Raw genomic sequence first — 24,505 nt, forward strand, 5'->3', positions numbered from 1 at the left:
AATACAGATTCTATGACAATTCCTAGCAACGAAAACTAGTACAGTCACGGAATTTAATTGTCGAGCCATTTAGGGATTACTTTTATTTTTTTATTATACTACGTCGGTAGCAAACAAGCATACGGCCCGCCTGATGGTAAGCAGTATCCGTAGCCTAAGTACGCCTGCAACTCCAGAGGAGTTACATGCGCGTTGCCGACCCTAACCCCCTCCCACCCCTCGTTGAGCTCTGGCAACCTTACTTACCGGCAGGAACACAACACTATGAGTAGGGTCTAGTGTTATTTGGCTGCGATTTTCCCATAGGACATTTCATACCGTTAATATTGACAGCCAAATTAGTTTGAACCGTAGATGGATCAAGAATAGTCTGTGGCTGTACCAGTCATTGATATGTCACTTGAATGTCCATGCCAAGTTTCATGTCATTTTAGCAAGTGTACGAGACATTTGCAGGGTCGCTTTCCGCCTTGAGGCAGCCACACAAACGCGATAATGGCGCCGTTCGCAGCTCCTCTTCGAAGGGTTCGTCCGATTAAAATTATTAGTCATCTTCATTTCGATAAGCAAATGCAGTCAGGAAATAAAACGATTAGGCATCTCTATAAATGAGAGGCGTGAATAACAATTAATCGCTCAAAGATTCCATTTGAAGAGTTGTAATGGATAGTATTATGATGTAAACACTGTTTGATTGCACTAAGCATACTAAATAAGCTTCGTATAGATTTATACGACTTTCAGGTCAATTTGAATATAATAATGAAATCTAACTGATGTCATTCAATTACCGTGCATTTCGCTCGTACTTAGCGCAGGCTAGACGTACATTAACTAAATAACATGATTCAAATATCATTCGAATTACGTTCGAATTGGTCTGTTTGGCTTGCCGTTCGAATATTTATTCAAGTTTCCTGACGATAACACGAATAATATGATAGATTAGACAGTTCTACATAAGTAGGTTAAGCAAGGTCTAAATACTAAAGAATAGAGTCAATTAAAGTCGTTGGGAAACAGTCTGAACGGAAAATGTCGGTATAAAGGCCGAAACCATAAATATTAAGATAACTACTAATGAACTGCGGTATTTGAAATTAAAATAGGCGACTGATGACAATTAAGGATTTAAAACAGGTTCTGATATTCCTAGAGATTTTACCTACGCATGTGTCTACGTAAGATTCCTATATTAAAACTACTTGACATTTACAAAATATTAATTAGGTACATAGGCACAATGAATTATGGTTAGTTACGTTTTCAAGAAATAAGGAAAACAAAAAAATCTAGTAGACTGGTTTAGTAATTTATTGATGTAAATATTATTCCATAATACTAATCTAACAAATAATGATGATAATCAAAGATACAAAATGAAAATCTTAAAATCTACTTACAAAAATGTGAACCTAAATTAAAAACTAACAAACACAAAAACTATTACCGAAATGCGCCCCGCGTCCCTCCAGATGCAAAGGTGCCCAACATGCTCGCCGCGTTGCCACGTTGAACCGCGATGCACAACCTTTGCATAAAGAACGACCCAGAGCGAGGGTCATGACCACTCTCTCTCAGACGTCTGCCCACTTCCCCAATAAACGTCTTGGCCTCAGAACACCAGCAGCCAGCGATCAACTGGTTTAGTTGATTTTTCGCGGAATATCTTATAAAGGAACCTGTGGAAGCAGTCCGTTTGCAAAATTGAATATCCTCAGAAGATAAATCGATTGGGGAGAAAATTTTGACGCGATATAATCACAACCCATCTCTAAGCCGCAATGACTGTATTAGAGATGTGTGTATCACTTTCTGAGAGTACTAGTAAAGACACCGTTTCAAAACACTTACTATTCCTAAGACAAAATAGATGGATGACCTAAGTTCAAGATGATTGGTATGATGATAAGTTTAGTAAGGGCATCGTATTAGGAGGAAAGCCTTACGTGTCGCTAAAGTTTTGACAGAAAGGCATTACACTGAAAAAAATAGATAGCCGATCTGGTTTTGTAACTTTACTAAATAACTAAACTACGGTTATAAGAAAATAAACTTTGCATAAATTTACAAACTTATTTTGTAGTGTATACCCAGTACCTGAACACTGATAGCCAAACACGGTTTTGTAACATATAACACATAGTTCGCAAGTCCCAATTTTTGTGTAAACAGTAACCAAAATTTTGTTACAGTTATGCAAACATTTCTTTCAGTGTAGCCGGATGTGGGTAATACTTATAGGAAAAAATAAATTGTGACACAAGCTCAACTTACGTTACAGTGCTATAATGATATACTTGTAACTTAAGGAACTAGAAATGAGGAAGCCAACACCATACTAACCTGCAAGTACGGGCACAGTGGCGACCGCTTGCCGCAGCATCTTCTTGCGCCTCCTCGCCGCACGCCCAGCGCACGAGGTACATCAGACCTCCTGGCTTGTTAGAATAAGAGCAACACACTGACCTGCAAACATGGGCACAGCGGCCACCGCTTGCGCAGCGCGTGCGGCATCTTCTTGCGCGGGGGCTCTTCGGGCGCCTCGCCGCACGCCCAGCGCACGAGGCGCGCGCGGGCTGCTTCTGCGGCCTCCAGCCCGCGCGACCACGATGGCAGGCCCTGGAAAGAAGATAAAATTGAACATGAGATTTATCGTCCACAAATACTGAGGAGGGAGGAGTAAAAGCGACGTTGCCAATAAGAATGTGAACGTTCGTAGGCTCATATTTGTCCATTTTCTAAATTGCCATTTCACTTGTACATTAAAGCTACAGGACGAACGACATTACAGATCATTCAGGGTCAGACTTCGTCCTTATCTCCCTTATCATATTTTAAATCTCTTACTTCACTTTTGTAAACGCAAGGACAGTTATCAGGTGGAAATATTAATTGTACTACGCGAAAATTACCATGACCATGCCCCTAACATTGCCTTAAAAGTGCCACATCACCCCTTTTCTCACTTATAGAAGCTTTAGCAAAATGTCTCATTTTTAATTCCAATGACCTTGCTTACGACATTCTATAGCAAGAATTGGTAAATATAAAATAGATATCAATCGCAATGGTTTCGTTCACTGCCCTTGCCTTTTTGATAGGCGTCAACAAATCCATTAAGAAGTGCTTAGCATAGAAAACAAAAGTTTAATTCGTAAAGTGCTTGGCCTTTAGAGGTGCTCGACCTTTGATAGAACTCTTTGCTAAATTGAAGTTTGTTTAATAAATAGCTAATTGTTATTTTTTGATGTGAAGTAAATCAAGTAGCGTTGAGAAATCCAACTGGAAGATTTAAGAATGATAAGGTTAATCATTGTAAGATGGAAGGAAGATAAGTAAAGATTTGTTGGTAGCGGTCGGATGAGTCAGATCGGATATGAATTGTAAAATAAATCTAGACACGGTTATTTCAAATACTGTTATATGACCAGTGTAAGAGTACGTTTATTTATTCTAGGAAAAAATTATACTTTCTTAACAACATGTCTGACAATGTGCACAATGTCTGAAGAAGCGAAATGAACCCCCACTCCTCCACTTTCAAATCACGAATTCCAAGTTTTTGTGCCAAAGATACTATAGATAATACAGTATCAACTTGTGTGCCATTGACCTAGCGCTTCTTTCCTACGACTAAAACAAGAGCATATCAATTGAATTACACGCCTCGGATCGCAGTCAAGGACGGAGCTGCGCACGCGATCTTCTCTCATACAACATAACGGCTTAAAGTCGAGAAACCGAAAGCGATTTTGGTACATTTCGGCATTTGATCTTTCTACGGAATTCATATTATTCGTATTAGGCAATATATCAAAAATCCAACGTCTCAACGAGCCAGTAAGTTTTTTTACTTCACTTTTTGGCACATTAACACCTTAAATAGTACTTAACGTTGGGGAGGGTGAAAGTGACAAAAACACACAGGTGCTAGTGTCAAAGTCGTTTTAAGATAACGATCAGTAAATAAGATTACAACCGTATGCGTTGCTTGTGCCGCAAATGTAAAAATACAGACTTGATTTCATATCTATTCGTAATATAAATTGGTATCCAGACAATATACAGAGACAGAAATTGATTTTGTTTTGTTTTTTTTTTCCGAATTTTCTTACTATCTTCACTTCCTTGTCTTCTGCTTTTTAAATTATGCACTTTTTATCACTTTAACCGACTGCGCCATGTAAAAGTATAGGGAACACTTCAATAAAACAACGAGATGGAGCAATGACTGACTGTATATTTTTAGAGGCAGGTAGACCTCACAAATGCAAGTCCGCTGCATACCCACATACATAATATGACAGCCTCTAGTTAAAGGTGGGATTAATATCGTCATGATTCGATTGTATTTTATTTTAAGCTTAACCCCTCTGAGTACATGGTACTACCCAAAGGTTGTCTGGAAGAGATCGCTCTTTAGCGATAAGACCGCCTGTTGTCTGCCTCTATCACTAATCAATTGTTTTTTCTTTAAGCTGTATCTTTTACTGAGGTGTACCAATAAAGTAAAATTATTTGTTAAAAAAAAAGAAATTTAATAGCTGCCAATACAGTTGAATATTATAACTGCCATATATGGCTTCGTATGAACTAGAGGCTTAATTACCTAGTTTATACTTTACGTCAAGAAACGTAAGTCACGCTTTGTTAATATGTGGCTTTCCATCACAGAAGGGTCTTTATGCTTCTTGTGCATAATGGCCTTTCCACCGGAAAACTGTCCCAACCATCCATCTGTCATATGCTCCATATAACTAAATTTAAGCAGCTCATAAGAGATTTTATGAGTAAGGTAATAAGAGGTTTTCCCGAGGGTATACGAGTACAGTATGGGGTTCTTCAAAAAGGAGTGTACAGGTTTTTAAAGGGTCGGCAACGTGCATGTAACACCTGTGGAGTTGCAGGCCTCCATAGGCTACGGTGACTGTTTACCATCAGGCGGGCCGTATGCTTGTTTGCCACCGACGTGGTATATATTAGGGTGTCCCTTATTGAAGGATTTTCAGAAATTAATAATGCATACCCAATAAATCGGTTTATTTTATCCAAAAACGCTCTAAAAATAAATTTCAGGTCATTCCTGTAACTGCAACCCGTGCCGACTTTCATGCGATTTTCCCATACAATGTATGAAAATAACCATTTTTTTTTCTTTTTCATAACTTTTTTCGTATCAATCGCGTATACTACTGCCGTATAATCATTATTTCACAAAAAATCTCGATGCGTACAGAAAGCCAATAAAAAAAAATCAAATTACTGTCTGACCAAATTTCGCCATAGTAATTTGTATGGGAATTTTAGTTGCAAGTCGGCACAGGTTCCTGTTACAGGAATGACCTGAAATTTATTTTCAGAGTGTTTTGGGATAAAATAAACTGAATTAGGGGGTATGCGTTATTAATTTCTGAAAATCGTTAAATAAGGGACGCCCTAGTATATATATAACAAAAAGGTAATAAGAAATTACTGAGATGAAAATAAGTTCACTTGTTCCACTACGGCAGTCCCATCCCAGCATCTCGTGTAACGTTATTCGGAAGGCAAAAGGTGGCAAAACGTCGGGGATAGTGCAATACCGCGTAACTAACAAATGCAGTAAGGTTCAATTACCTTGTACATTGTTTGAATTTCTAACTCTGACGACTTTGTTAGTTACGCGGTATTGCACTATCCCCGACGAAAAGTGAAATAATCTACGTATATACTGCGGCATACTACGGCATATATAACTGCCGCAAAACGTTTGTCGATGAACTTTCTTCCGCTGACGCAACGGCATTAGATATTTATGCTTTTGCAAGTTATATGAATATTTTTATTGTCAGTAGGGCCATTTGGTTTGACAGCCTGTTAATTTATGAGCGAAACGGGGACCAATTAAAGGTTGCACTGTTAGTGTAAGAGATATTTTATAGCATATTTAATATTAGAACCCGGACACGCTTACCACCGCAAATTAACTTAGCGACGTCTATTACATGTATTGTCTGAGAAATCCTAAACGAATATTTAGCTAACGCGTTACGTTATCCTTAACCAATGAATCGATAAAATATTCAATATCTATTTGTAACACGTTATAATTTAATTGCCATCGGATACCTAGAGTGTATTATTAATGAAAACAGAAACACGTTTAGAATAGATTCATACTGGCCCACCTAAGCGCGTTGCCGCTAAAGGCGGTTTTTTCTGCGCGTACACGGTCGTTTTGGCGTTACGTGATTACACGTACGTTACATTTTCCAATATCTTGTTTTCACGAGCTTACATGCGCATTATTTTTCCCTACATTTGGTCTATACTGGCTTACACGCTCGAACGCGTACGCTCGTATTAAACGTCAGTCTGAAACCGCCCTAAAATTATTACGTTGACTGCCTCTCACAACGAGATGTCCCCGATTCCGCTGTGTCACCCGTAAATCAAGCTAGCGGATGAACCCTGGCACTAATTGGACGGGCAACGTTTGGCACAGAGGCTAGGTCAGTTACACACCAACGCTATTCGCTTTGTGCATGATTGTGAAGCCACCATGATATGAGATGTGAGACACATTGACAGGTATGATAGAATTGTACCTAGGTACACATAACCCGCCTACTCCCAATGCCTGTAAAATGACGTAGATGGACAATCTACTCCCCTCACTCACGACTACATGTCCCCTATTCCGTAGCGTCACCCGTAAATTAAGTTAGCGGGAGTAGCGGGTGCCCGAACCCCGGCACTAACTGGACAGGTAACGTTTGGCACGGAGGGATAGGTCAGTTACACACCTACGCTATTCGCTTTGTGCCTGATTGTGAAGCCGCCAGGATATGAGGTGTGAGACACATTGAAAGGTATGATAGTTGAATTGTACAGTGGCATGTATCCAGGACACTTTTCAGATAGCCTTTAAATTTTGGTTTGAACACTTTGAACAGTCGCATTCGGGTTAAAGAAATTTACATTTCACTTAACGAGAACTTAGAATAAATACATAGTTGTTTTCACCAGTAAGCATAATTACATATCTATTAAAATGCTAAATCTAATTATATAATAAATGCTAATAATGTATACATAATGATTTGTACAGCAGGTATCGATATCGAATCTATATCGATTACTCTAAAAAAAAAATCGGGTGGCACTCCGGGAGTGCCGGCAGAAGTGAAAACTTGAATATTAACGTTGTGCAATTTTTGATATTTTGGAGAAATTGAGTAGCAGTTTTGTAAAAAGAGATAATTCTCTATTATACCTACATAAATAAATATGAGTGTAGAAAATATTTTGAAATGCGAATTTTAGTATTAATATATAACATATACAGAGTAATTCATGAGACGTGAGCAGGACTACTGCAATCAGTAAATGTTAATGAATCGTTCACCATCATATTAAGTAAAACAATCACGCTTCTTTTCTGTTATTTAACTTTTTGGTAAGAAAAAATTTGAGTATCTACAATCATGGACACCCAACAACACAGATACAATACAACACAATTAACAAAGATTAAACCTCTTTAACCGTTATGAATGAATGAATGAATGAATGAAATTTATTCCAGAAAATCATTTCCATATACATTATACATTTACACATTACAGAAAGAATTAAATTAAACACTTTGATTATGAAGAAAATAAAATGTCACACTTGAATGACATACGATTTTTCCAAGTAACCAGGCTTCGATGACATTGAATTTGCACGTCACCATGATGTCATGTGTCCGTCTTACGAATTTTCAATCTGCCGGTCACGTGACACCTGACGCGAGGTTAACATTTTTTCCCCATCACAAAAAGTGCACAGCGCCGCTAAAGAAGTTTTCACTTCAAAAACGGGTAGAAGGATAACTTTACGCATTCCATGCTTGCAGCATACGTTTGACAACACATGCTGTGTGCAGGACAGGGCCGCATTTAGGCAACCGGCAATTTATTAATGTCTGAATCTTGTCGCCAATCTCTGTACGATAAAATGAGAAAAGCATTACCATAAGGATAAATTAGGACCTGAATATATCGTGAGAACGTTATGTTAGATACTTGAAAATACCAACAGTATTATCACCTTCGGGGTTAAGGTCAGACAAAACCTGTTGTTTAATGTTGAAATAAGAGAAGACTACTGTTTTCGCATTCACGCTCGAATAACATGTAAAAGTTGGCACAGTCATAATTTACAATATTATCTATTCTCGTATGTTATATATTCATGGATATTTTATTGCCAAGTGGCTTAATTAAAATGTTAAAAGAGAAATTTCCACACTAGCAGTATAGCTAAAACAATAATTAGACGTAAGGTATTAAAGTAAATTAAATGATCTTCAGGTGATACTCGTACAAGAATATTAACAACTTAAGTGCTAGGTTTAAAGCTAGATAACAATTTTATGGGCATTCCAAATCAATGAGGCGTTTATATTGATTTAGAAAGTTAATGAAACCCAGCAAAGATATACCTATTGTCGAGTATAGGTGGGTATGTTTACTACTTGGATTTTCTAGGAACATACTCTAATGCTTGGGCGCTATTCATTTATTACGTAGGACGATTTTTGCCATTTTTAACCCACCCTCCATCGCCTATGTAGGAAAAATTAAGAATATGCCGATTTAATATTTATTACGATTTTTCATAGTTATCTTATCAATTTACGTTTTATTTTAAAGTATGATGCGACTTTGCATAAAATTTATATAATCATATACATATCTTTAACAATATAGCGAGTCGTCTCGAGAATATAATATTTATTTCATTTTTGTTCATTAATGTTATTTAAAAAGTAAGTACCCAATATTGATAGCATATGCAGTGACCTTATGTGGAAATGTGCAGCTAGTGAAGAATTAATCTTGAAACTCATTTAATCATTCCTTAGTCATTTCATCTTGGTTATTTGTAAAAACCAGCTATCACTTAACAAAAAGTAACCATCCGAACAACGTCATACTCTATGACCACACTTTTGACATTGACATCATCATAAATTCGATGGAAGCCAACTGAACCCTAAGAAAAACTAGGCTTGTAAATCATAATAAACAGCCAATAACTAGTTTGTAAGTTAAAAGTGACAGCGCGTGCGCTTACGCAAGCGGGCGCGACTCATTAGGAAGCGGTGTGGCAGGCTCACAGGAATTCCGCGCACGCTTAACCGAAGCAAAAAACCGGGGCTAGTCGCTGTCGATGCGCGGACAGTTAGACCAGTGACTGAAATTAAGGAACATTAGTATCACATCTTTTTTTTTATTATAATAGGGGGAAAAGGATCCAACCCACAAGAATCTGTCAATAACATTTGAGCTTTCCGTTATAATCAACATTTTCATCTGAATGCCTAAGCCTGATTCCAGGATTATCTTGTGATCGCCTTTGCTAAACCATGTCCAAATATAATTAAATAATTAGTATCGATCTATAGGCGTATGTATTTAATTAAGTTTAGTTTTTAATTTAATTAGATTTAAGTTGTTTTAATATACATAAATTTGAGACGTATTCGAAGTATTCGAACTTTAACATAAATATCCGCCCAGCCCAGACGAGCAAAGTGAAGCGAAGTGGCCTTATGGTTTTGTCTTGCCAACATTTTACATGAAAATGTTTTTGGTGGGACTGATATTTAAAAAATATTAAATTGGGGAAATCCACCACGTGAAATTGGTATCGGCAGAAGCGGGATTTATATCAAAAATTAATTCATCATCGTACAATATTCGTATTTTCAATGTGTGTAGACGGCTCTGATGAATACAAAATATTTGTCTTATTTTAATTTTGTTTTGTCGTTCTAGCACATCTCGCTCACTGCTGCAATATGTACTCGTAAAGTAATTATATGATGTCACAAGTATATTAAAAGTTAGCAGAGCAATTCGCTAATGTGTAATCAATAAGATTGAATTACTTTTGTTACGAGAAAGCTATTCAGTTAACTGTTCCGATTGCGAAAATCAATAGTAAGGTATTATGGCATTTCATTTGTTATAAGGCTCTTGTAAGTGGTAATGTTACAAAATGTGTTTATTTGGGACGTACTTATTTAACAGTACAAAGGTAGTTTCTTAGATCTGTCAAAAAATGCTGTAGTTTTTTTTTCGAAAATTTAACTGCATTTAAAAATATGTTGACAAATATTTTGTACATATTAGTCTTTAACAAAATATCATTAAATATTAAAATTAAAATCGTTTAACTACAACAAAAAAAAACATCTTCAAAATATCCTTTCCTTTAGCTTCGATACAGAAACGTAGGTATACACAGATTATCCCGAGGGGCTACAGTATGGGGTACTTCAAAAAAATAATGTACAGTTTTTTAAAGGGTCGGCAACGCGCATGTATTATCTCTGGTGTTGCGGGCGTCCATATATAGGCTACGGTGACTGCATACCATTAGGCGGGCCGCATGCTTGTTTTCTACCGACGTGGTGTTGAAAAAAATATGTTAAAATTATCAGCAATATGTCGCAGTAAAAAAAACATTATCTACGTATTTTTGCGCCGCGCCACTCTGTAGATGAATCGCATAAAAGGACGTCACAATAAACTATTCCCTCCTAAATTACACAGTATTTAAAACATTTAAATCTACATTCCTAAAATTAATCCATGCACACCCATCGGATCAATTGAATCCTTTCAACACAGACCGATGCATTGTTCGCTTGAACTTTTGCCGACATTTTGCCGAAATGTTGCAAGTCCGATCGAGCGGATGATATGTACCGATCTGCTGTGATGTTTAAGGTGCTACGTGAAGTAGTATCAGAAGCAAGTACAGTCGCGGACTTTAATTGCTGAGCCTTTTAGGGCTTACTTTACATTGGACATTTCATACCGTTAGTATTGATATCCAAATTAACTTGAACCTTAAATGGCTCAACAAGTGATTGTACTACGAGTATAATATAACAAGGAAAACATTTTGTGTAGATATTTTTGGAGTAAAGGAAAAATAAGAAATCGCCGTCTTGTGCGAGCTTCGACCTAGCGACTTATCATTATCTTTTTTTTTTCCTGTAAGTATTACAAACATGATTTACTTTGAAAACGAACCGGCAAAGGGTATGATAGACGCGGTTATCGAGGTGATAATAACATGATAAATGGATAAACCAAACTTAACTTTTTCGGTTTAAAGAAATTTATTTTTCTCATAAGAATATTTACAATTCACTTACATGAGAAATTAACACTTATTTAACTATGATATGGTGAGCGTATGCATGCTTATGTTTAGATTTACAAAAATCGATTTACAATTTTAATATCAATAACTATTTATTTCTGTTTCAAATCCGGCACAAAACATGTCCTCAGTCCTTAGAGTCTGCCAACTTATTTATACAGCAAAAAATCGGCCAAGAGCACGTCGGGCCATGCTCAGAGTAAGGTTACGTAGTTACCATTCTGTCAGAATAGGCTAAACGGAGGTTATTATTATGTACATTACAGCAATAACTTAAAATCGGCTATACCTATCATGTTCGCTATAGTTTTAATTGAAAGTATTTAAGCTTTTATTTTACGATTTTTTTTTGGACCCAAGGTTCAAAAGTTAGACAGAGGGACACAGGGGGAAAATATCCACTTTCTAAAGAAATGGTTGATGGAGAGATATTCGTTTTGAAAAAAAAATTTATGGGAGGTACCCAAATTTTTTTTGTTGTAGTTTCTATTTTACTATTCTGTCGCCATGCATGATTTATGTATCAATGCTAAATTGCAGCTTTGTAGCACTAACGATTACGGAGCAAAGCCGTGGCCGGACGGACAGACATGGCGGAACACTATAATGGTTCCTAGGTAACTACGGAACCCCAATAAACGAGTCACTTCTTTTCCACACCGAGGCCACCGTTTTCAAAGCCAAGTGTATCGGCTGCTATAACAAAAGTGTATTGAATGCGCTTTCCTGCGGCCGTGAAACGTTCGTGTCAGTGGGCCGCGATCGCCATGGCCGTCACGTCCATGGGTGCCCGGCTAGGATGCGGTGAAAGCGAATGTCAACAAGGAAACCAATGCGTCATTCGATTTTGGAGAATTTTCTAATAAAAAGAAACTAGGTACTTTAGAACACTCTTTTTTCGTAAACATCCTCCTCTTGGATCGAAAAAAGATGCTGAAAGCGCTTAAGTAGTTACGAATGCCGTTCGATAACTAAGGACATCAGGTTCATTGGTGCCCGGCTCAGACAGGGTGAAAATGAGAGTGAAAACAAGGAAAACTGCGTCATTTGTTAGGGGAAATGAAATTTTCTAACAGTAATTCTTACTTTCAACCGAACTTTTTTAAGACGCAGCCACCTTAATATGTTCGGAAAAGTGAACAATTTTATAAATAGCATTAAATTTTATGATCTAGCCACGATACTAATACCTACCAATTACTTAAATATAGCCAAACTTTGACATCAATAAACATTGTCTCTCTCCATTAAACCCAAAGCAAAGATTTCAAAAGAAAAATATATATCATATATAATTCCGTTCTTTATATAATTCCCACCGAACAATCTCGTCTGGTGTGCCTAGGCCCTAGGCGGGATGCTACAACGCGATAGGTTGATGAGTTCGTATCACACGCGCGATTGGTCGCAACTAGTTGCATTAGACTGCACGATTGGCTCGAATTCGTTCATGACACCGCTGTTCTGTCACCATTCTTAATGCCCGTAAGGCCCCAATTACGAAGTAATTATATAAGTCAATGGCCCAAAGTGAACCTTCTTATGAACAAAAGGGCAAATAAATAAAGCGGCAGTCTAGCGGGGTAGTTAAGGAAGGACAAATGAATGGTCGACAAGTCCAATTAAGTGTCTTATCTCTGCGAGCAATTCGAAAGGACGTCTGTACTAATTTAGTATTTTATAGACTTGGGATCCGCCTTGATTTACGAATTTATTACCCGAATACGGCAAAGCAAAATGAAGGTTATATTATAATTTGTGGAAATGATATACTATGAAGTTCTATCATATTTACATCATTCCGCGTGATATTTGGATTTTAAAAAGTAAGTAAAGTTATATAGATTTTTCCGTAGTTTCTAGTAACTGTACTTTAATGAGGTAGTTCAACTTCAAAAGCCTGTTAAAGTCCAGTAGGCGCTCGGTAATGCGGCACCCGATGTTTTCCTCAATAAAAGAAAACGAACACGTAGCCCTACCGAACAATGCAACCGCTCCGTAATCCGGTGTTCGGCTGTGTAGATTGCCGGATTTTAGAACGCTAACTGTAGAATTACCAAGTGCCTACGGTACGTATGTACATACATGCACTTTGAAGTAACAGAAAAGTATAGAGAAGCCGGTGCGTTATTACCAGGGATCGGAACCGGTTTTTTGCAAAAACATCGAAATAACCATATATTTCGGTTTATTTTATACTCTAAATGTAGGACTCAGTTGTGTTTTCAGATAACGACTTCGTATAATTAGATTGCCTAATTAGAAATGAAGTAATTAACAAAGAACGAAAAAATACCGTTTTCGTTCCCATACAAAAAATACCGGTTTCCGATCCCTGGTTATTACTGACTAAGCTTTTTTCGAGCAGCGTAGACGATGGTCTGACCATACAACAATTACAATTTGTCTTTTTGCGTTGTTCCACTTATCCTATCTAGCCATTCGTTCAGCCATCAATTCAAAAATGTATTCCGTAAGTAAGCCTCTTTCACAAGTTACTACAACATTTACAGTCATATAGTGACATGAGAAATACATACTCGTAGTTACATTATTAATACAACAGCGAATACCTGGGTAAACATTATATAATAAAAAATCTTAAAATAAATAATTACTACAGTATAACAGAGATGTATAATTTCTATCGTAAATAATACATTGGAGAAATAAAAGGTCAAATTATACTACTATTAAGATTTGGGGTGCAAAATCAGAAATCAGAAATATTTATTGTGCAAACTGTATATGACTATTAGGTACATTTTTTGATGAGTATCAACAGTTTTACCCTTCTCGGGTATACAATTATTATTAACTTAAACTAGGTTTTAATATTTTATCTTAAACTATATTTTAATATACATTTAGATTTACATAGTTATAAAATTCTTTTAAATTATAGAAAACTTTGTCTATTAAAAAGTTTTTTAAGCATCTTTTAAAAGTATTTCCTTCGAGGCTTTTTATTTCGTTTGGCAGATGGTTGAAGACATTAATAGCAGATATGAACGTACTTTTTTTATATATTGAGGTGCTAGTTCTCGGAACTTGTACTTATATTGTGATCTGATATTTTCTTTGCATGAACGCTTTGTGAAATATTCAGGGTGTTTTTTTACAAATAGGCTTAATTCTAATATATAAATACCGGTAAGGGTCAAAAAGCGCTTCTCCCTAAACACTCTACAAGCAAAGACTCTACAAGCGTCAAAATTAAATTATATGAATCAATCGCGTGAGGACTGTTAAGTTATCAGTCTTATAAACTAATGCTACTTAATACATAACTAGTATCCAATAATCAAAGCCATAAAATAAGCATGATTCATTATATCATTCTTCAAAGACAAGTAGCTGAAAAATTATTAACACATTAACTACATAATTACACCTAGACTTAAATCGACCGTGACTTTCGGCCCGATTCGAAGAATGATTAAGTCACGTTTAAGAGCTTGGAAAAATCTTTAAAAGATCGATAACTAAACGACATGTCAAAATTGACGCTTATTTCGATTCCGCTGTAATCCCAATAAGATCTATCTACGATATTTCTAACGTCAAAGTGACATTGGTTGCCCAAATATCGAATCGAACTGCTTCTGTCAATTATACGACATACAAACGAACGATATCTAAATGAGAACTTAATCAAAACTTATCGGTATCGTATCTCATTCTTCGAATCGGACCGATGGACCGTGATTAGCGTTTGTATTTTTTTCGAGCTCCCGATATTTCGACGCAGTTATATGCATCTTGTTCCATGAGTCATTCCAAACTGTTGAAAATGTTTGATGATAAATCGAATATCGTTAGTGTTGTGTGTCGACAGAGTAACATCCCTAGTGCGCAAAATGTTCAAGTCAATAAACAAGACCAAGTGCGGGTAGTTCGAAAAACTCGCGCGGCTAGAAGATGTAGAACTCAACTTTCGCCAGTCTTCTCCGGGACCACGGGGACAACGCCGTCCTCGAAACGTCGGAGGTAAATTTAAAACTTAATGCGCGATTAAGTCCCGTTTCTATGAGTCTGACGACCGGTCTGGCCTCGTGGGTAGTGACCCTGCCTACGAAGCTGATGGTCCCGGGTTCAAATCCTGGTAAGGGCATTTATTCGTGTGATGAGCATGGATATTTGTTCCTGAGTCATGGGTGTTTTATATGTATTTAAGTATTTATATATTATATATATCGTTGTCTAAGTACCCTCAACACAAGCCTTATTGAGCTTACTGTGGGACTTAGTCAATTTGTGTAATAATGTCCTATAATAATTATTTAATATTTAAACTGTTAATTACACTAAACCTAATTCAAGTTAGCATATTTGTTCAAAAAAAACGAAAATGCCAAAGCTCTGATTGATGGTCATTTAATAACATCATTAAACATACATAACATATTCGAGTAATTTGCTTTTTGGAATGCTTCACTCGAGTGAACAGGATAAGTGTCAAGGTTTCCATTCATTTTCGTTTGCCAATTTATTATGTAAATTCATCAAATGATATTTAAGAGAATTAACATAAATTAACTTAATTTTTGTTGTCTTTTTAATTTGTAAATTATTAGTCCTTTTTTTAAACATGACTATTTATAATTTTTATAGCATTTTTTGAGGGTACTTACATTTAAATAAAAGTATCGTTATTTATGGAATGTGGAGTTAAATATTAGAATGGAAATTGTACAGTCAGCATCAAAAGTAGCGGATCAAACAAGGTTTCAAAAGTATCTACCATTCTGTAACAGCTTAACAAAATGTGGTGGTTCTATGTGAAGAACGATTAAGACGGTAAAAGATTTACTTTTGAATGTAAATTTTAGAGATTTATCTATATTTGGAAAAGTTATCCAGAATATCAGATACTTTTGGCGCGTTGTTTCATCCGCTACTATTGATGTTGACTGTATAACAAATCCATTTAAAACCGTATCGTTAAAAAAAGCAAGAAATCGTACTTGGAAAGTAAAGTGCAGAAACGTATCACTTTATGCATACTTTTTAGAACAACAATGACCCTCATTCAGAGCATAGAAGAGAGAAATGAAAAATAATATATATTATATTATAATGTATAATTCATATTCACAACACTAAGTGTAATAAATATAAATAATTAAAGTAAATAATAAATACAACTTAATTACAATACATTCATCAGAATTGCTTACCTTGACATGCTGTTTTTGGCGAGAAGCAGAATACCCGCGAGCGCTCCCGCTAATGCCTATTCTACTCGTAATACTAACTGCACGAATATGAACACTTTTATAGACGGCGGTAATTTAGTTAACGTCTGTATCATTTAATAAGTCTTGTGTTCATTAGTTCATTATTTGAGAGCAAAAGAACGCTGAAATGTTTTTGTAAACCAAACTATAATTGCGTACTGTTAATGTATGGGATCCAAACTTCAACTATAATATTCATTTCGTTTGATACGCTGTAGTCAACTATTTAAAAAAATTATCAATCTAATGCCGCCGCGCTCCTATAGAAAAATCTAAACGGGCGCGGGACGCGACTAAATAGTCACGCGTTTATGTCTATTATCCTAAATTTTTGTCTCCTGAAGTACTTACCAATTTTCATTAATAATTTAGGTTTTATAGTAAAAAAGTATTATTTTTGATGACTTGTAGAAAAAGTATTGTGTACAGTAATGATATAATCAAGCTTTTCAATCTTGTACCTTAATAAGGCAACTCAGCAGGCTTCGTTACCTAAACACGGTACTCGACTGATAAGTTCTCTATTATATCACCATTGTATAAAATACTATTTTATATTAACAATATATATATTATTTTATTACCCACAGCCCTTTTCACAATCCAAACTGGATCTGATCTGGATTCTGATGTTTCTGATCAAAATATGCACTTGGCAAATAATGAAACTGCTTTTTTTGTGTTTGGTTACAGAAAGCATTTCTTATATAAAAACGTTCGCTTGAGCACCACATCGTACCTATCCTATGTTGTTTATAGGGGAAGGTGGGGAGGGTCGATCCCTAGGGGACACTTGGTAATCTTCATTTCAAGTTTAACCAGACGTCATACAGTTTTTTTACGCTAGCAAGACTCATTAATTAGTTCCTAACTTCATGTTCTGTCATGGCGCCGTTTGGAACAAGTCAGTGGTTTGCAAATGGCGGACGATGAAAAATTTGCTGCGTGCTGTATTTAATTTTCGGTAAGTTTTAACTGGATTTATTAAGTAAAATGTGATAGAAATGCTGTTAGTGACTGTGCTTATTCTATTTGTTGTTTATTGAAGTGTTAATTAACTTTGATTTCATTGAAATACATGAACGTTAGTTTCGATCACGGCATGTTTTATAACCTGAGTATGTATGGGGAGACTTTGACTTTTTCTTTGGGGGAGACATGATCCCGGGATCATGTTACCCCTAAAGGGATCAAGTCCACCTATTAATGAACAAAACGTTTCATAGAGCTGTAATTTTTTATTGTTTTAGGAAATCATGCCTCGAAAATATGCGACAAGAGAAGGTTAAAAAAAACGAATATATAAGGAAAGATTAAAAAATGCTGTATCAGAACTATTAGTTGGTCTGCTAGGTACTGCCTCTTATGACCTTAAACCGGCATGCAAGGAAGCAACAAGCATCGACAGAAGAAATACAATATGAAACTAACTACAAGCGATCTCAAGTATTAACTAACGAAGAAGAAAAAGATTTGGCAAAATGTTTTCTTTTGGTAAAACGTTTCTGGAATACTCAAATTTTTGAGAATTTATTTGTGATAAGCATGTGCATATAATGTGACAAATAAGTAAACTTGTTAAAATAACCTTTAAGTATTATCTATATAGTTTGATGTTTAAAGCCAAATAGTTAGTCCTTTTTGATGAAGACTGATTAATATAATGTGGCTAAGTACTAGCTATTGTTGTTGATTATTACTTAGATGTTTAATTTCGCAAATGAGTCATTTCTAAACTGTTAAAACTTTTGAGATTATAGTTAGCTTGTTACTTGAATCACCAAATGTGGTAATGATAAACAAGAGCAATTTACAGTAATAATTATGATTGTTTGGAAGTTTCTTTATAAACAATTTAACTTTTTGTAATTATTATTCTATAGAGAAGTGTACAATGTTAGACGAAATTTTATGTTTGTTACTTCTTTTTGATTTTTTTTACTTTTAGATGGCACAAAATTTATTACCAGTTTTGTGTTCTTTTTTCGAAAATAAAACTAGATTCTTTTTTTTAAATTGAAAGAATACGGATCATTATGCATTTGATTTCTTAATAGATTAAATTCCTGTTGATCAACTCAATAAATTAACGTGAAATCAACCCTCAAACTATGGCATTGTCACTTAAAATCTATTTACCATGTGTCCCCAAGCATGGGAGACTTGATCCCTTCGCATCAAGACATCTTATTGGCGGAAATATAACTGCTAAGAATGGAAAATACAGTATATATATGTTCGTTGTGTGTTTTCCTTATTCTAGATGGATTGCTAGTTCCGATTCGGGTTATATAAGCTGTGAGAATCTGGTATGGGGAGACACGGTAAAAATCTGTTTACCATGTGTCCCCAGAACCTGGGAGACTTGATCCCCCCCAGGATCAAAGCTCCCAACCGGGGGTAAACATGTCTCCCTTATACAGGGGACACATGGTAAAAGTCTACATTATGACATTTCTTTAAATAATGGACTAAATAGTTACACAATTCTGTTCTAATTCAAAGTATTAATAAATAGATAAATTCTGAATCGTATGGTCTATAAAGCTTTTCAATACTGCTAATAGTTTAAAAAATTTAGTCTAAAATCAAAAGGGGTGATCAACCCTCCCCAGTTTCCCCTAACTTAAATTTTACGTTTGTTCGTTTTTTATAAATTAACCAAAATATTATGCATATACAAGACAATAAATTTAATGTCGTTATAATTTGATTATAGTGCTGTCTCCAGTCGTGTAATTAAGACATCCATCCATAAATAAAACGTTGACAAACGAATTGAAGATGAGCCCGAAACGATACGTTATAAACATGAACTTAATTAACCGTAGACATTTATCAGCCTGTCGACATTCTGCATTAGGTTGCAAGTTTAATGCTAACACTGACAGATTAATTATAATTTTGATTAAGTTTTAATATTGAAGCTGTGAAATTCACCCTTCTGAATAATTCGTAATACACAGGGATGTTTTTGTCGTATTATAGTCGAATAATAAGAAACATTTCGTCATCCATGCTATATATTGACCTCGACATTTAAACTGCATTGCAATAGCTATGGTTTCAAATGAAATTCATTTCACCACGATGGGAACAGTCATAAGGACACAAACTTCTCTTTACTTTTAAACGTTTATTGATGTGTCAAGATGCATTGAAGACTTGTTGAGTAGATCATGTTTGTACACGCATGATTTACTACGAATAAAAATCTGATTTAATTTAAATGTGGCTTTCCATCCTCTCGTCCACGTGCATAAGGACCCTATTCTTAGGCCTGAGGTACACTTGTAAGTTTTACTTACGTAAGTAAGGACAAAGCTATTTGTTAGAATGAGATAATGATATTCATCTCTCACTCTATAGTATAGCTGTGTCCCTACTTACGTAAGCAAAACTTATAAGTGTACCTCAGGCCTTATGGAAAGCCACAATTGAAGTTGAAACTGCTTGTCGCACAACTCAAAATACAAGCCTTCTTTACACAAAGCTTGTGAAAATCGCGAAAGTTTGGGACGATGTCTAAGTAACATTTCCAAAAGCACTAAAACAAAATGCAGTTACTTTAGTTACTTTTACGTTTTTTTACAACTGGAATACATTTTGAGACAATGCGTTGTTTTCGCAAGTCGTGCGTAAAACTAATGTGGGTCGACGTTGCGCGTGCATAAAAAATCGACTCAGCCCTGACGCGAATGCGAAATAAATATACTTAAATACAGTCAGCGCAATGTAAGCAGTTGCGCAGAAATGTTTCCGAGAAATTCAACGTCATTAGGGGATTTATTAAGTAACTATCATGGAAGAGTAAAAAGTATACACGTTAGTAAAAATAGGTAGGTTAAGTATTTAAAAAAATTACGACTAATTTTAAACTACCACGGTTTTCCCTGATAATGTTAAAACTGAAACGGGACTTAATCGCTGGACAACCAACGTGACGTCACGTTCGAAATACGAGACTGAGTCCCCGTTACTCCGGTTTCAGTTTAAATTTATGAATATTTGTATTTTTTAAACATAAATCTCTTTTTTATCTGTTTTTGTAACATACATACGGTCAAATACGGTGCTTGACCTATGGATATTGGTAATTTAATCTTCACTTGTTGATTATTATGTTTTACAAAATTAATTCTTACGGGATACACGAAAAACAACCATTTCAATTTTATTCAACCAGATCTGCTAGCTTCAACGGCTTTTAAAACTGTCTGTGTCTAGAATTCAATTGTCTGACTGTACCCACGGGTCACCGCTCTGTCCGTGATTTTAAAAAGGCGTGTCTCGGTGATGGCGATCATATTTAAAATGATAATGAGGCAGCATATGCCTGCGCCTGATTGTCTGCAGTTGCGAATACATTGGCGTATAACGGTAATGTTTGTACGTCAAGGATCTTGATCAAGTGCATAGGTTCTGTAGAGGTACCTTGGGCACATACATTTTTGGTAATCTTTACCTACCTACTTCACGGAAAAAAATTTTAGGTAACTAGATCAAGGATATTTTTTAATGTCTTAATAAAACGAATAGTTGCGAAGGACAACATGTACTAGCAAAGCAAAAATCTGGATAATAATCCTTAAGCTAGCTCGGGACCGCAATTTCTGATAGTTTTCTGAATTCTTCTCACATAACATAACAAAAAATTTTGTGGCGTTCATAGAGTTAAACCAAGATAAGTCTGCAACGATTTTGTTAGCACACGCAGTGGAAGTGTTATTTGAGGTATATAATTTCATAAATGTTTGACGTTTAAATAACACTTGCACTGCGTGTGCTATCACAATCGTTGCAGACTTATCTTGGTCTAACTTTAAACACTTGACAGATGTGTGTTCTTACTCGTCATTTTGACATCTGTGTTTGTTAGAAAGGGACAATAGTTAACAAAAGGGAGTAAACATTATGATCTCCCTACGACATCGCAAGTTGATATTTCGTCCATAACTAACGTCACAAACCTGTCAACATTTGATAACTGTCATTCAAATCTGAAAATATTTTTTAGGCAAAAAAAAATATATTTTTGGTACAAGCTTTTATCGCTGACTGTACTTTTCTTTGCAACTAATACTCATCGAGACAATTCTAAAAACCCCAAACACAATTAGTTTTCATTGTTTCATCACGGAGTTCCCATGGCCACCTCCGTCTCCATCATCAGATCAGCTCCATATTATCATAATATTGCATTATCATGCGATTCAGCTCAATCGGGAAGTGGGACATATTTAGCTTCCCAGATTTGACCCACACTAACCAACTAACCAGGACTAAGTCTGCAGGGCGTACTCTGGAGTTCCAAATGGCCGAAGACCGTCTGGACGCCCTAGCCTGGGTACCGCTGGAGAGACGAAGTGCAAAAAGACTTTAGCGAACTCAGCGCCGTCGACTGGACAGAAACGGCTTTGGACGGAGAAGCATGGCGGTCTTTGGTGTCGGAGGCCAAGATCCACTTCGGGTCACTGCGCCAAAGCAGTAAGTAAGTAAATAACCAACTAACGAACTATCAGGGCAAGTTAAATAAAAGCTTGTAAAAACCTCGACATGAGTATGTATTGTATAAACGGGAATTACTTCCCACAGTGTCCAATAATAAAACAAAACCACACAACACGGTTACGTCTGCGGCGGCATCGGAACCGGATCTAGCACTGATCGTTGCGTATCGACTGACATGTTGTGCAATCTATTTATGAGTTAAGCTACTTGAACTTCCTATTGTAGATTAATGTTGTTATGTCGTTTCGAAATGCAACGTTGATCTGGAAGTAAACACTCGGCCATTCATTGCCCGAGGGAAAGCGAAGGTGTCCGTTTTAGCTTGTGCAAATATTCTTTCCTTTATCTGGATGTTCTCCTCTTCAGGTTGCATTTCTTTATTTCAAACTTAGTGAGTAGCAGAGATGGGCATTTCGTAATTGATTCCTGATTTCATGATTACTCGAAATTACTTTTGGAATCTGATTACCGGTTCCCAGATTACTTTGTAATCTGACTAGCTGATTACTAAGTACAATTACATTTGAGGAATCTGGAATCATCTGTTGGAATATTAAAATTACTAGTAATTGGGAACCAGTGTAGATTCCTTATTACATGAATGGATTACTTGATTCCTTTCAGATTACCTCAAAATATATTTTGTTATACATAAAGCTATATTTCTGACTACAGACGTAAAGTATATTTCGATTTACTATATAGATGCATCTTATTTGTATCCAGTGTGCAGATTTCGAAAATTATGCCCATTTGAAATCCAAAATGGCCATCATTTTCGAAATCTGTATTCCCTAAAACCTATAAAACGACATCCATGACGATTTTTATGGCATACTGCATGGCCGCCATCTTGGATTCCAAAATGGGCATCATTTTTCGAAATCTCCACTCCTGAAAACCTATAAAACGATATCCATGACGATTTTTATCACGTAGTGCACGGCCGCCATCTTGGATTCCAAAATAATCATTATTTTACAGTAATTATAGAGTTTCACACATAAAATGTATTTGTCTTCTGGGATAAAAACGAAGGAAATTATTTTGACATTAAGTAATTGTAATTTAGTCTGGATAATATTACGTAATCAGATTACTCGAGTAATTGATTACCGAGGAATCACGATTACACTTGTAGTTAGATATATTCAATTCCGAAGGAATCAATTACGCAAGTAATCGGCGGGATTGACTACAGTAATTTAGATTACCAAAGGAATCGATCACTAAGGAATCATGATTACTGTAATGTAATATGTAATTTAATTCCAAAAGTAATTGATTATGCCCAACTCTGGTGAGTAGGTTCGATAATTATAAAGAATTTTATAGTTGATTCAGTTTTTAGATTTTTTTTTAATGGCGATGCCATGGCGGTTTGCGAAAGCGAAAGCGCACAGGGCCACTAGTTTAATAGTTGCAGTTAGGTTTTCTTCGGGTAGTAAATCAATTTACCCGTTCTGTTTCTGTACAGCAGTTATAGCTACGGTACGACCATGATCGGTGAAATATGTCCGGAGGTCGCGGGTTCAAACCCCGGCTCGTACCAATGAGTTTTTCGGAACTTATGTACGAAATGTCATTTGATATTTACCAGTCGCTTTTCGGTGAAGGAAAACATCGTGAGGAAACCGGACTAATCCTAACAAGGCCTAGTTTACCCTCTGGGTTGGAAGGTCAGATGACAGTCGCTTTCGTAAAAACTTGTGCCAAATCTTGGGATTAGTTGTCAAGCGGACCCCAGGCTCCCATGAGCCGTGGCAAAATGCCGGGACAACGCGAGGAAGAAGAAGATATATTCGCGATTGGGACGTTACATATAATATTATTATAAATAATAAGGCACATACGATTAGTGGGCTGAATTATAAAGTCATTTAGTTTAGTTTATTTACCTTTAACTTAAAGAAGAGACAAATAGGTTCAAGACAACATAAAAGAATAAACTTGTAAATTTACTGTCAAAATCCAGCGCGTCAGCGTCATGAAAAATCTCAGCAAAGATTCGTCGGTATGTTAGTGCATGTTTGAGCGACCTAACACAATTTTCTAAACCCTTTGTCATTGGTTAGTTTATATCTACGTCACAACAATAAAATATATATAGGTACTCAAACGTCTATCAAAACACATATCTAGGTCTATATTCATTACGTCACTCCCATTGTCTGAAAGAAAACACCTGCCAAGTATAAACAAACAATCAAAATGATTTCGCATTCAGAAAACAACCCAATTATGCATAAACAGGTTCTGGTGAGAATTTCGAGAAAGGCAATAAAGCATTTACAGACAGACTGACAAATGAAATGTCACTTCGCTTTTGTGAAGTAGTTCGTCTTGTTCCATTTGCCCACTTCACACCGGATCTGAGGCTTGGTAAAGTTAATGTTACTCTGATTCTCGTGAACTTTCTGGTGTTGTTTTTGAATATAAAAAATATTCAATGTTTTGGATAATTAAAAAATATTCTAAAACTTAGCAATATTACGCTTGACGGGACTCAGTGATTACTTTTTTTTTTATTATTATTAAAACCC

At 36.0% G+C, this 24,505-nt stretch overlaps 1 protein-coding gene across 1 annotated transcript in view; it reads right to left on the bottom strand.

Annotated features, from left to right (window-relative positions):
• LOC133525445 (disheveled-associated activator of morphogenesis 1) overlaps positions 1-24,505 on the bottom strand; it is a 105,501-nt gene that overhangs the window by 67,186 nt on the left and 13,810 nt on the right. Inside the window, exon 2 of the mRNA XM_061861700.1 lies at positions 2,470-2,622. Coding sequence (XP_061717684.1) covers positions 2,470-2,622 — 153 coding nt within the window. The remainder of the gene's footprint in view (positions 1-2,469; positions 2,623-24,505) is intronic.

This window comes from Cydia pomonella, chromosome 15, assembly GCF_033807575.1.
Source record: "Cydia pomonella isolate Wapato2018A chromosome 15, ilCydPomo1, whole genome shotgun sequence".
In the NCBI taxonomy this organism is placed as follows: domain Eukaryota; kingdom Metazoa; phylum Arthropoda; class Insecta; order Lepidoptera; family Tortricidae; genus Cydia; species Cydia pomonella.